This window comes from Engystomops pustulosus, chromosome 1 (assembly GCF_040894005.1).
Source record: "Engystomops pustulosus chromosome 1, aEngPut4.maternal, whole genome shotgun sequence".
Taxonomy (NCBI): Eukaryota; Metazoa; Chordata; class Amphibia; order Anura; family Leptodactylidae; genus Engystomops; species Engystomops pustulosus.
In genome coordinates, this window is record NC_092411.1 from 118,564,436 (window position 1) to 118,579,410 (window position 14,975).

The 14,975-nt window shown below is 39.7% G+C and overlaps 1 protein-coding gene across 4 annotated transcripts in view; it reads right to left on the reverse strand.

Annotated features, from left to right (window-relative positions):
* PIP5K1B (phosphatidylinositol-4-phosphate 5-kinase type 1 beta) overlaps nt 1-14,975 on the reverse strand; it is a 100,475-nt gene that overhangs the window by 56,371 nt on the left and 29,129 nt on the right. For 3 of the 4 annotated variants that reach the window (XM_072151344.1, XM_072151354.1, XM_072151329.1), the window contains exons 2-3: nt 5,905-5,979; nt 5,296-5,364 (exon numbers count right to left, since the gene is read on the reverse strand). In XM_072151344.1, the coding sequence (XP_072007445.1) occupies nt 5,296-5,364 (69 nt within the window). In that variant the 5' untranslated portion in view covers nt 5,905-5,979. Of the gene's footprint in view, nt 1-5,295; nt 5,365-5,904; nt 5,980-12,068; nt 12,153-14,975 lie in introns of those variants that run through there. The other variant, XM_072151338.1, reaches the window with a different exon arrangement.

The following is a 14,975-nucleotide window of genomic DNA, read 5'->3' on the forward strand; positions in this document are numbered from 1 at the left end:
TCGGTAAAGAATACAGAATATCATTTTTGTTTCCTTGTTCGTCACAACAATACTGTTGGTTAAGGTGGAACTTAAACAAACAGGCTTATATGTATTTTTCCAACGCAAACCACATACATGTGCCAATGTAGAAAAATATTACTGGTGACAACCCTTCTAATGACATATAGTATTTATGCACACAGCTAATGAAAGACAGCTATCTGAATGGAAGAATAAACAGATGACGGAGGTAACAGTGCACAAAGCATCTTCCGCAACAGCTCAGGTCAGAGATTAGTAACATAAACCACAAAAAACATCCAGTTCACAGCTATGTTAAATTTAGCTGGGTGGTGGTAGGATGTCAAGATTCCTGTGGATGATAACCATGCAACAATGAATTAAAATACTATCATCATTTAGGAACCACCTGAAATGCCATTCTAGTTTGGGAACATTTAGGAACCACCGGAAATGCCATTGCACTTGGGAACATATATTTAAAGGGAACCTGTCACCAGGGACCTCATTTTCACTGAAGACAGGTTGCAGAAGCCCATCACACCTGCATTACAAATATGCCTTTCTGCCTTCTCTAAGCATCTGCATTTCAATAAAATTTGTGTTTTAACCGACAAAATCCTCTGTTTAGTTCTAAGGGCTTTGGTTTAGATGCATTTCAAAAAACGACATGTGACTTTTCTGTGATGCTCACTCCTCAGCTCTCAGCCCCCACCTTTGTTTCTCCTGTACAGGCCCCACACTGATGTCAGCTCACCAGGTTGTGACCTCTGTGAAGGAACAGGAGGGAGAAGCTGCGCAGGAGCACAAAGGTGGGGGCTAAGGAGGGAGCAGCACAAACAAGCCACATGTTGTTTTTTGAAATGCATCCAAACCAAAGCCCAACCTCTGGGACATTACAGAAGATTTTGTCAGGGAGCCAGATAAGTTAAAACATACAATTATATTGTAATGCAAATGCTTAGAGAAGGCAGAAAGGCCTAAAAAGTTTAAGTACGTGAAGAAATTCCTTTTTTTATTAGGTTACATACCCTTTCTCATAGAAGTTATGAAAGTTTCTAAAAACTGAAAATGCTTGTTTCAAAAAAGATTTATAATTTATACTTAACAATATATTTGATAAAAATAACTTAAAAACAACAATTTATACATATTAGTTCAGGCTTCCCAATCAAGCACAAGCGAAAACAATACACCTCAATTACTGAACCACTTGTGGTGCCAGTGCTTCTGTATTACAGTTTGATAACATATTATACAATTTATAGCATGGTAGACCACTTCATAAGTAGTAGATATTTCAAAAGATATAGGGGCATATTTATCAAGGCTTCTGCGCCACATCAGCTTATTGCTAGCAGATTATTTTGCCCTCTCTGTCACCTTCACACCAACAGGGCATGAAGGTGGGGAGGACGCGGCTGGCCGGGAGCGTGGGAGTAATGCCCTACGCCCACTAAAGATGTAAGGCCGGCACTGCTAAGAGTATCCAAGGTCATGCATCAAAATATCCGTACCAAATTAGAAAGAAGAAAAGCAATGCATCAAACGACCAGTATCAAAAAAACACAAAAGCCATTAAAAAGGTGCCCATTTAGCACCTATAGAGAAGACAGAAAAAAGTACAGAGCCATGTCCCTCCTATACTCTCCCCTTTCCCCGCTGTAATACAGGTAAACAAAGCAATAAATTCCTATCCAGACAATAAAGTGCCCATCAGATTCAATACAAAAGCAGTAAAAAATCCACACAATAGCCCTCTAATGAAGAGTACTCTAATGAATGAAGATGATAATGCCCCACGCCGGCGCACTCGCTGCTGCCGGCAACTTTTTATGTGAAAGGTCGCCAGCTGCATTTATTCTACGCCAAGCCCTGTCGCCACCTGCCCCTGCTGCTGCCTACTGTACAGCCACCTGCCCCGTTACATCAAGAGGTGGAAGCCTCTTGATGTATCCCACTGCGAAAATGCAGAGGCAGGGCAATCATATGCCGGAGCACGGCGCATGACCATTTTGCATGTTCCTGCTGACATGGGCCATTTTTTAAAATCACTATAAGTAATTATAACATTGGAACGCTTTAACATATCCAGGGGATTTTGAGATTGTTTTCTCATATCACATTGCACTTCATGTTTGAAAGTTTGAAAGGTTTGCCAAATGTCTGCTTTACGTTGACATGGTTTTTATGCAAACTCAACTTTAAGTGCAAATTTTATTAAACAACGTAAAGTCAAGTGCTTTTTTGACACTTGAATTTTTTTTGGTTAAATGAATGTATTTTTCAAAACAATTTATATCTTTGTGGCTAAATTACCAAAACCATGTGTGGTGGTAACCTGCTGAATGTGCACACACCAGGGAATTGAAGGGAAGCTGCGCCATTCAGAGCATTGTCGCTTTTTAAAGGCTATGCAATCTTTATTTGTCAAGTTGTACATATAAGGGCTTATTTTCTGCGAGATTAGATGCATTTTAAAAGTACTTAGCTTAATGATGACTACTCTAGTAGCCCTTCAGGCCCGTTAGCATAATTTTAGTTGATTTTAGGAGGAAGGAGGCCATGGATAACAAATACAACACTATTACTACAGTCACGGTATCTGGATCTATGAGTAAGTGTCCCTTGTTTATCCATGTTTGATTTTGATGGTAGATTTCCTTTAAAGGTAAAGGAGATGTCACACTTTTAATGCATTTAAACATTTCCAAAAGACCACTACCGTAAATCCAAACGACCGTAGGTCGCTGTTGTTAGCCAACATAAACCAGTTGCAATGATATGCCTTTCATAGGGAATCATGTTGTTATCATGGTTACAGGGAATTTTAGGTAGTGAATATGATTTAAGAATTAAAACTAAAATGACATTTCTGTTTTATAGTTGAAGGTCAGCTTAGGCTAAACCACTTTGCTATAAATAACAGGCAAATCTTTTTAGCATTGAACTTATATAAGATCCTGAATAGCAGTGCCTCCAAGGCAGTGGATTTCATAACACACAGAGATGACTATAAATGGATAGACACAAACTATTATGCTCCAGTGGAAAATATGTTTATCAGATCAAATATTACAAGTCACATCCACCTAGCTTTTCTTGGTTATGGTTGCATGCATGACAAATGGAGAGGTCAGCTGTGCGGAGTCCTGGTAGGTATCATTTTATTTTCCACAAACATCCTCCTATGATTCTCATTACTGAGCGCCTTAGTGCCAAAATAAAGGATCCATTATATAACAGGTTTCATGTATAATCTTCTATTGATGCCCCTACCAGACCGATATCTTATCCTATAAGGCTTTTAGCAGACAGGACCCTAGTCTATCTTTCTGTTCAATATTCTGGCTTCTTATATATAAAAAGAAATGACAAAACTGGATAATGTGTTTGCTGTTACCATGCACTAACATAGCAGTGGGCACGTATTTCATTTAAAATGTCTTTTCTGCAACATTTAAATTCAAGGGGTTTCCCCATTTCATGATTTTCCCTCCACCTAACACATCCCTCCCACCAGACCTAACCGTCACAATTCATGGCTCCACACTTTCCCCGGTACCTAAAGTCTGCTGCCTTGGAGCCATCTTTGACTCTGCCTAATCCTTTAAGTCACACATACAGGCCCATAATACAACCTGCAGCCTCCATCTCAAGAAAATCTCTTGCCTCAAACCCTTCCTCATTCCAGAGTCTACAAAATTTCTAGTCCATGTCATCTGCCGCTTGGACTTCTGCAACATCCTTCTCTGCAGACTCCCACCTAGCTCTTTAACGCCCCTTCAATCTATCCTAAGCTCTGTTGCCCAGCTAATCCATCTGCCACTTGCTTCACCTCTGCCTCTCCTCTCTGCCAGTCTCTCTACTGGTTACCTATTACACAGCAAATTCAGTTTAAAAGACTAACCATGACTCACAAAGCCGTCCATAACCTGCCCCCTCCATATATCTCTAAACTAATCAGCCAATACCGTCCCAAGCGTAATCTCCGCTCCTCAGAGGAGCTTCAGCTTCTCTCTATTAACATCTGCACTTCTCACAACCGTTTCCAGCACTTCTCCCGTTCATCTCCCATATTCTGGGACTCTCTACCAATGTGCGTCAGACTTTCCCCACCTTCCAATCCTTCAAACATAATCTGAAAACCCACCTGTTCAGGATCACCTACAACGTACAACAACTGCACTGCTCTGCTCCCTCATCTCGTGTCTCCATAGACCATCCCACATAGACTGTGAGCCCTCACGGGCAGGGTCCTCCTTCCGCTTGTTTCCTGGTCACTGTAGTTTGGTATTTGTACTTGCATTTGTTCTTGTCTTAATGTAATGTATGTGAACCCCTTACTGATTTTACAGCACCGTGGAATTAATCGTGCTCCATAAATAAATAATAAGAAATGATAAATCTCACACATTGGAGCTCATTTCCTCGGTCACGTGCACACTTTTGTTAGACAGTGCACCATTTTTGAAGCTAAAACAGCTTGCACAGGTATTTAAGTAGTGTGTAAGCTGGGATTGTGGCACACACGACCCTGTGCTGGCTTCCATGTGACACAAATTAGGGGGCATGCTGTTCGACTGATTCGGGCCAAGCACAGAATTTAACCTTCAAATTGTGTTGCAAGCCCTAGCACTTATATGCATATCGGGCGTATGATCTTAGTGAATCGTGGCACAGTGTCGGACTCCGGTGACCGGGTAAGTAAATGTGCCACATTATATGACATAAATGTGTAATGGGGAGCCTATCTTATCATACCAGAATTCCCATAGACATGAAGGGGGCCACCTCAACCGTCTCAGCAAACTCCCGATGGTTGTCATTTTGGCAATGTTGCCCTCTACACAGGAATTACATAATTATATAGAGGTAAAGAAAGACTGACAAACTATAAATTTGCAAGTAACAAAAATTGTTGATAAAAACTGGCAGGGGCTCTCAGCTTTCATGCCGCACTGTTTTTTTAATGTATACATTTGACATGAATCTGTCAAAATTTGCCTCTTCCTTATCTCATCCATAGTCAAAATTCACAATATACACTTATAACCTGCAGTATTTTTTAAAGATAACACAATAGATGCTGAGTTATTAAAATACATATCAAGACTTTAGATTTTGAAAAAAAAACAATAACCCATCAATGAAGCTAATAACCCAGTATATTAAAATGTAATAAAAAGCATTGTCAAAATATGTTCCATTCATGAGACAACCCCTTCAACTTTTACAATGAAATGTAGACTGTACATAGCTACTAGAAGGTTGGCACAGATGTTTACTTACCTTTTTGTAGGTTTTTTCCCCATTTGGTCTTTCACTTGTTGCATTTCCATTCTCTGTGGCAGTAGACATCTAGACAGAAGAATAATTTCCAGTTACTTGATAAGACAATGAGAAGATCTCCTTACGTTCTAGATGTTTGCCAAGCCATGTATGGTCACCTTTACAGCTCTGTACCATCTCATCTCTGCTGGGACTACAGGAGAAAATCTTTTCTTACAATGTACAAAGCTTTCTGCTGCTTTTCTTGAGATTTCATAACAATTAAACTCCTTAGAATTTAACCTAAATTCTCTTTCATTCCTGGGTGTCTGGCTCGATATAAAGAAGGGAAGAAACCAATAGGGATTTGTTCATTTTATAATGTTACAATGAGGCCAGTGCCTGCTGTAATGCTCTGCTAATGCTCCTCTTGGCTGCAAATCATGCTATAACACCAGCTAAAAGGACAGACATTAGAAAACCTGGGCTTATATTGAGACTGGATGTGCTCAATTTACACAGAAAGAGACAGCTCGGCAAAAACAACTGTCAGGTTCTCGAAATCCGATTCTAGTGCCCACATGTACAGCCTGCTCTGTCACTTCTTGTACTGAGAACAAAAAGAACTACCTTTCTTTAGTTGTAAATCATCTGGAGCAGAGGTGAAAGAGTGCACTGGTCATTTATGAAGCTTTTCCCGAGACCCTAGAAAAAGACAAATAAAAAACATTTGTCAGCTAAACACAAATCTTTCATTAGCATCTGCTCTATAGTCAGCAAATATAGAATTAGAAAATTGTATAAATATGTTATTATGTGAGGTTTTTTTATAGCCAATATCCTTTTTGTGTGACTAGTCTTCCACACTGGTGCACAAATTGAAACAGAAAAAGCTACAGCCAAAGGGTAAGTTCCTGATATGAGAGTAGTGGATAGTGCTATCGAAGAAGGCCGCAATGGGGAATTATACTGTACAGCCGCTCTAGGGAGGGCAGGAAAGGGTGTGCGTGTGGGCATTATTTTGTGAGTGCACATCAAAAGTTTCCTTTTCTAAAACATGTAAGACAAGTGCATTACAGTGAGATCTCTGAGTGGGAATTTGTTAAAGTGTAACTTAACCTTTTTTTGCAATATACTTTATTGAAAAAAGTTTCTCAATAAGTTTCTGTTTAATTTTTTCTCCTTTCTTCTCATGTAGAGAGCAGTATATGGAAGCCAGATACACAGGGGACACAAGATTAACTATATCGCTGTAAAGAGTTAAGACTATCCTATGACTGTCTGTAAACAGTTAAATCAATAGAAACTCTATCAGCTTCTTATCTTAGAGATGTCAGAATGAGAAGTGGACATAAAGCTGATTTATAAACACTGCTAAAAGCAGCATGTGGGGAAGGAACAATGATACTGGTAGGGCAAATACCTGCATCCAATGCATCTACAGTGTAAGGAATAAACTGGGGGGATTTGTTACAATGGCTACCCATATTAGTTCCGATACTGGATGCTGAATTTCAGTATGAATGAGTGCTCAAGTAGGTAACCATGCTGAATTTCAAAGATGGAAGGGGTGGTCCTTTCTGAGAACAATTGTAAGAGCTTTTCCCACATGTGGGTTCCATGTATCTAGTAGGTTGTACAGAGTCATCATTTCACTATTAATATAGTTCTTTTTTCTTTAGCTGTATGTTAGGTGGTTGTTATGACTAAGAGCAATTGCTTCCGGATCTTTTATTTGTTTATATGGAAACCAAACAAGGTTTGAAGTTATATTCTTAAATATTAGATGCCGAATCTTCTCTTCTTTCTACTGATTTTATGCTGCCCTCATATACCCTCTGCGCTAGTATTGTAATTTAGCTGTACTCATTGTATTTGAATAGATAATTGAAGTGTTACATTAAACTATTTGAATATGAATTTCTTTTCCTTCACAAATAAGAAGAAAATCTACATCTGAAACATCCAAGGTAATAACAGGTGATAAAACTAAAGAGTAAAGGACAGTTCATAAGACAGTCATCTGAGGTAGCCTCAGTCAAATGCATTTGATAACATTTGCAAGATCATGCAAGCACGAGTGCACTTTTTAATGGTTCACTAGATAAGAGAAAACTATCCTCACCATTATTGTAGGCCATAGCACATCTATAGCTGAACTAAAACACAGCAAACGTTTCCAACAAATAATGGATTGTGCTTCATCAAAGTCAATTGAAATAACTGTTCATTCTACAGTGAATTTCTTAATTTAACAGAAAGAAAACTAAACGTAAAGGGAACCTGTCGCCAGGGACCTCATTTTCACTAAAGATAAGTTGCAGAAGCCCATTACACCTGCAGTGCAAATCTGCCTTTCTGCTTTCTCTAAGCATCTGCATTACAGTATTATTTTGTGTTTTAACTTACCTGGCTTCACCTGGGACTAAACCAAGGATTTTGTCCGGAAGCAGGTAAGTTAAAACATGCAATTATATTGTAATGCAAATTATGAGAGAAAGCAGAAAGACATATTTGCAATGCAGGTGTCATAGGCTTCTACAACCTATCTTTATTGAAAATAAAGTCCCTGATGCCAGGTTCCCTTTAATATTAACAATGTCTCACAGAAAACAATCAAGGGCCATTACAAGTATTTATAATGTTCATACTCATATTACGGATTAATTTTGCCTGTCCCCGACTCTGAACCTGTGCTGCCTGTCTTGACCTCCTGCCTGTCCCTGACCACGTGTTTGCCACACGATTCTGCACTATGCTTTGGCCGCCACCACAGGCAAAGTTGTGCCTGTGCAGCGACCTGGTGGTACCACGCTGCAACAAGTACAACCTGCTTTGCGGCGGGTACCCGTGAAAGGATCTGCTTTCTTCCTCTGGAAATTCAGTCATCTGGGTGGTAACTCACAGGTCCTCTAAGATGTCTCATTTTGTTCCGCTGCCAGGTCTGCTGTCAGTTCCACGTCTGGCCAGTTAGACGGGCAAGTGGAGAGAGTCAACCAGGCTTTGGGTTGCTATTTACGGCACTTTGTCTCTGCTCGACAGGACGATTGGTACTCCCTCTTACCTTGGGCGTAATTATCTTATAATTCTCTAGACTCTGAACCCACCGGTGCTGCTCCCTTCTTCATTGTCTACGGACGACTTCCATGCCCACCTCTTCCTCTTGCCGTTCCTTCTGATGTACCTGCTGTAAAGGAACTGTTACGGGATCTTAAGTCCATCTGGGAGCAAACACGTCATCCTCTACTTCGGGCATCTGCCCGCACCAAAACTCAGGCTGACAGGAAACGTAGGCCTCCTCCAGTCTTCTCTCTTGGGTATAAAGTTTGACTGTCCTCCAGGTATGTCCGTCTGAAGATTTCGTTTTCTGGGCCCATTCAAGGTACTGAAGTGCATCAACACCGTGGCGTACAAGCTTCGTCTCCCTCCCACCATGCACATCCCGAACTCCATCCATGTCTCCCTCCTGAAACCGGTCGTCTTAAATCATTTCTCCCAGCAAATAGCTCCTCCTGCTCCTGTGGATGATTCTGCCAATGTCTATGAAGTCAAAGGACATGAAATCGATTAGAGGGAGATGGTACTTTCTCATTGACTGGAAGAGGTTCGGGCCGGAGGAGAGATCGTGGGAGCCAGAGGACAACATCCTTGACCATACTCTTCTGCAAAGGTTCCTCTAGTCCAAAAAGAATAAACTGAAAAGGGGGTAATGCAATATTATTCCGCCCCTTTACTTTCAGTGAAGAAAACTCACTCTAGAAGTTCAGTGAGGATCTCTAAATGATACCAAGGAGCACTGTGCAAGTGATCATATTGAAATGGAAAGAGTAATAATAATAATTCTTTATTTAAATAGCACCTACAGATTACGCAGTGCTACACAGAGCTTGCCAAATCGGTCCCTGTATCAGACCACGGCAAATCTACCAAGACCCAGACGTTCCACTAAACTTTCATGTCAAACAAGGAGACTGATCAGAGATGCAGCCAAGAGGCCCATGATCACTCTGGATGAACTGCAGAGATCTACAGCTGAGGTGGGAGAGTCTGTCCATAGGACAACAATCAGTCATATACCACACAAATTTGGCCTTTATGGAAGAGTGGCAAGAAGAAAGCCATTTCTCTCTGGTTTCAACCACATGATTGCAGTTAGCCCCAAGCCCCTGATGACGCCAGTTTCGGCAAAACATGTTGGGAGGGCTTGGTTGAGCAGCATGTTTGATTTTTAATCAGAAGTAGACAGTTCATAGGGAAGTGTTGTAAACCAATGAAACACTAAGCTAGTTTATATTAGAGTGCCTCTAAGAGACTAGAACAGAGAGGCTATCCATATAACAGGAACAGTTAGGAGGATTCTATGAACAAAATGTTGCCACCTATGGACGCTTATTCTAACAGTCTATAGATATATTGGTGAACTGATCAATCCCCCTAATAAAAGGTTATATTGTGTGGTTATGGAACCTCCCAGTCCTAATTTATCAACATCTCCAGATACTGTTTACTTGTATATTTTAAACACATTTCTTTGTAGGTGTTCTTCAATTAAATTTAATAAAAGTTACTTTTTACAATACTTGAGCCCTGGTGGAGAAAGGGTATTGTTGGTCACAAGCTGGGCGACTATGGGTGTTTCAAACCACCTGGGAGACACATCAAACATGAGAAAAAAGGTGCTCTGTTCAGATCTACAAAATAAAAATCGAAGTTTTTGGCCACAATTCCAAACAATGGGGCACATTTACAGTTCACCGAAAGTGCATTGTCCGACTCCGATGCACAGTGCCATGATTCACTAAGATCGTGTGCCCGATATCCTGAATGTGTCGCTTCCCCGCTCAGGTCCCACAGAGTTCACCATCTTTTAGTGGTGCATCTAAGTGCTTGGGCTTGTGACACAATTTGAAAGTTAAATCCCACACTCAGTCTAAATCAGTCAGATCGTCCGACGGCAGGCCCCCTAAATTGTGTAGCATGGAAGCCATGGCAAAATCCCTGTGCAGACACTAGTTAAATACTTGTGCAAGCTGTGTAATCCCCAAAAAAAGGTGCACAGTCCGACGAAAATGAGCAGCGCAACCCTTAGTGAATAAGCCCCAATATGTTTGGCGTAAAAGCAACACAGCTCATCACACTGAACACATAATCCCCACTGTCAAACATGACGGTGGCAGCATCATGATTTGGGCCTGCTTTTCTTCAGCAGGGACTGGGAAGATGGTTAAAATTGATGCAAAGATGGATGCAGCCAAATACAGGATCATTCTGACCTCACTGAGTTCCAGCTGTTTTCCAAGTAAGAATGGGCAAGAATTTCATTTCTCAATGTGCAAAACTGATACAGACATACCCCAAGTGACTTGCAGCTGCAATCGTAGCAAAAGGTGGCGCTACAAAGTATTAACTTAAGGGGGCCAAATAATATTGCACGCCCCACTTTTCAGTTTATTATTTTTTACAAAAGTTTAAAATATCCAGTAGATTTTGTTCCACTTCACAATTATGCCCCACTTGTTGTTGATATTTCACCAAAAAATTACCATTTTATATCTTTATGTTTGAAGCCTAAAATGTGGCCGAATACTTTCGCAAGACATTGTAAATAGATAGAGGCTGCAGGAACTGAATAGTAAATTGTAATTTCAATCCAAATTTTTTACTTGCACCTGGTCAGTATTCATCTATAATAGTCTATAATGATCCTGCTGATGTGTCAAGGTGAGGGTTATATGAGCAAATTCTTCAGTACTTTCTGTGTGTAGCACATGGGAGACATTATAGTAGTTAGTCTCCAACTCCAAGCTTAGAGACAACACATAATTGGAGAAGATAGCTACTGAAAATTCTGAATAAGAGGGATATAATGGTGGGAAATAGTCTTACATCGCATGATCATATACTGTACCCTTGAATCTTGTGACATTTGTTGCAAATTAAGGTATGGTCCACAGAGGGCGCTTTAATATGGTTGAAGCTGTGAATTGTTAAACATCAGTAAATGAAGGTTTATTTCCATATTTATAAAGCACAATTACAATTGGGAGTTGCATAACAAGATCATTCATGCCGATATTGACCTGTAGATCTCAGACTATATCATATGCAATCCATCAAGACAAGCAACTTACTGACGGAATGTAAGCGGTCCAGAAATGTTAATGTTTGGCCGAGCAATGTCCCAGAAAGCCATAGCTAGCTTATAAAGCCTATAACTTTGTCGGTTGTACATTTTCAACTAACTTTGACTGTTGGAGGAAAAACTGTTATCAACCCGATGATGATGAAGTTGTGACAGAGAACAATTTTTTGTATTTTAGTATTAATAGACATATAGGGGCTTATTTACTAAGGGTCCCGTGGCCGGGTTTCCCAACTTTTTGGGGATCGAGCCGGGGATTGTGTCACACGCGATCGGATTGTTTCACAATCACGTGACACAAATCAGGGAGCGGGCCATCGGATGATCTGACGGATTCGGACTGACCGCGGGATTTAAAATTTTAATTTGTGTCACAAGCCAAGCACTAACATGCACCGGGAAGAAGAAGGTGAACTCCGGCGGACCTGAGCAGGGAGCGACGCATGCAGGATATTGGGCGGATCTACATGGATAACAGCACAATGCATCATCGTTGGAAAGTCCAGATCGGGGATCGCGACTCGGACAGGTAAGTAAATGTGCCCCATAGTTGTGCTTATTAAAACTAAAGTTTGAGCATGTAGAATGTCAAGTGGAAAATAAATGAACAGCTGTTCATAGAAATCTTCCAGTTTTGTTAAGAACTACCTACTTTCATGGATGAACCACCTGTATTTGCATGCTTCACACATTATATTCATGGTTAAAGCCCAAAGTCATAAAGAGTTCTGCATACTGTTCCATGATGACTTCATATAGTTCTTTAGGGTAAAGGTCAGGAAAAGTGTTCTGATGTTTCCACACCACCTGCTGTACATGGGTGCCACACCTGCATGCAAATGTCAGGGTGTGAGCAGATCCGGGTGCACTTTCAGGTTTACAAGTGAAGCAGTTCAACTTGTCCACTTTTATCTGGCTAGGTGATCAGGTTTTTACTACAAAGAAGGGTTTCTAATTGTAGATGAATTGAATGTTTTCTCATTAACAGTAAAACCTTTCTGGTAATAGTTTTATTGAGCTAAGGAATAAAACAGAATTTCTTTGTTCTTCTATCCTAAAGACTGCTAATTCTCCACTGTACTAAACATGGCAAAGATCATTATCATCTATGTAGGCAAGATTAAAGGAGCAGCTAAATATTAAAGAGCAAATTTACATTGAATCTGTTATTCTATCAGTGAATGTAGCAAAATATTTCTCTTCAAAAATATTCTGAGAAATTCTCTGCAGGTGATCTGAAGCCTCTCCTAATGCTACCTGATGGTGATCAAATTCTTGGGGAGATTTCCTTTTAAATGGCTTCTGATAGAGTAGTCATATACTCTTCTCCGCCAGAATTAGCATGTTAGGTATTTTGCATCTATATTTTTAGGTCAAAAGCACAAGTGAAATTTAGAAGTTGACAAATCTTCTTTGCTTTGGACTCATTTCTAGTTTTGTATTCCATATTCCACACTGATTATAAATAATGAACAGAATACATTACTGTTAACGCTGGTTTCCCTTTAAATATGTGAAATAGTTTGCAAAAATGCCATAGTGTTCACAAAGTGAAAAACAACTGTCAAAAGTTCAGCCAAGTTTCCTGTATGAGCCACAAACATGAACTCTTTCATTTTCATTCTATGGAAGCGTGACTGTCTCTCAGAATATCGTCTTACCTAAGCCACTGCTGTATCCATTATGAATATACTAGATGTTATATTCTGAATACTGAAGGTTTGTACATAGGTCAAAGATCATATAATTAGACTACACATAACATAAAGTAGATGTCATTATGAGGAACATTTGCAAAATAAGATTTTTTAGCTATAGTGTAAAATGATATTAAAGGGTTTTTCAAGGTTTTAAACATTGAAGACCTATGCTTAGAATCGGTAATCAATGTTACATGCGGAATCTGTGTGCGCTATAAAAATAAAGGAATTATTTATTATTATTATTGACGGGGTCCAATATCTACTCAACATGGCACTAGAGCTCTAGTTAACAATCCTTCTGCTTCCCAAGTCGGTGATATCATATCCATTATACCTCCTGGTTGCAGCTCAGTCCCATTCAAGTGAATGAGGCTGAGCTGCAATTCCAAACACAGCCAATATACAATATACAGCACTGCACTTGGGGAGCATTGGAGATATGCATTGCTGTCTGATTGCTATGGTCTCTTCATGCAACTGAATGGTAGGGATGCTTTGTGAAGTTAACTAGAAAGGACATGAAATAACCACCTGCAGTCAACCATGTCACTGGAAACTTTAATAAGATACTGATTAAGAACAGAGTCCAAGATGCATGAGCATAGCCTTTAATCTAAAACCAAAAGGGACAGTAGTGTGTACTAAACAACCATATAATGCACAATATTTTATTAGGCATCTGAAATCAATTGCAATTCCTTCAAAACAACTTTAACCTCTTCATGATGTATATGTACGTCATGCAGCACTCAAAAATAAGAAGAAAGCTCACAGAGTGTCCCAAAATGTCTGGTTTATCTAAATATAATAACTGTTATTCCCAGCGTTTAACTCTGTAAGGGAAAAGTGCCCAAATGTCCAAGACACCACTTTTTGCTATTTTGCAACATATAAAAATTTTTACAAAAATTGATCAAAAAGTTGTCCAGTCCTCCAAAATGGTAGCAATGAAAATGTCACCTCATCTTGCAAAAAGTGGCAGCTTACACAGCTCTGTACACTGAAGAATGAACAAGTTCTTCGTGTTAAAAAAAAAAAAAAAAAATTTGTATTAAAACAAAATAAAACCTGTATAAATTTAGTATCCCCATGATCATACTGAACAAGATAATAAAGTAGAGGTGCTATTTTGAGAGCACTCTGAAAGTCATAAAAATCGAGGCCCGATCGCATATGCATTTACCTTGAAACGCATATGCGATCAGGCCAAGCCCCGCCTCCAGTGCGCTAGTGTCGCGTTATGAACATTGCATTGTTGAACATTAAAAAGCCGAGAACAAATCTACCGTAATTTAAACAAATGTCATTTCTTAAAGAGGCATTGCAGGTAGCTGATTGTGGCTGCCTTCAGTACCAGAATCAACACGCAGAATAGAACTGCTATACCAGTTCTATCCTGTAAGTATTGGCTGGCATGAGTAACTGTAGCTTAGTTACAGGCTGTCTACCTTTGCAACCCTGAGCACAATTTACAGGACACCTACCTTTACAGACCCTATGCCCATTTTCAGGTAAATCACTCCTCTTTTTCCGTACTTGTCGTAAAAATTAAATAAAAATGTAAAAATAATAAAATATATTTTAAAGACTCAAAGACAGGTTCCAATTATGCCCACGTTCTGGTGAGTTATCCCCCTCCATTGACTCTATAATGAGCTATCTGGATTTCAGTCTGCATTCCTCACAGATATACTGCAATATTTTCTGCAATGGAAACAGGAAAAGATGGAAATAGGAAAATGTATTCCAATTCTAGAAAACAAAACTTGTTATTCTCTTTTATCAGGAACTCCCTACATTCACTATTTATACAACACTGTTATTTTTGCAGTTCATATAATAATCAGTCCCAACCA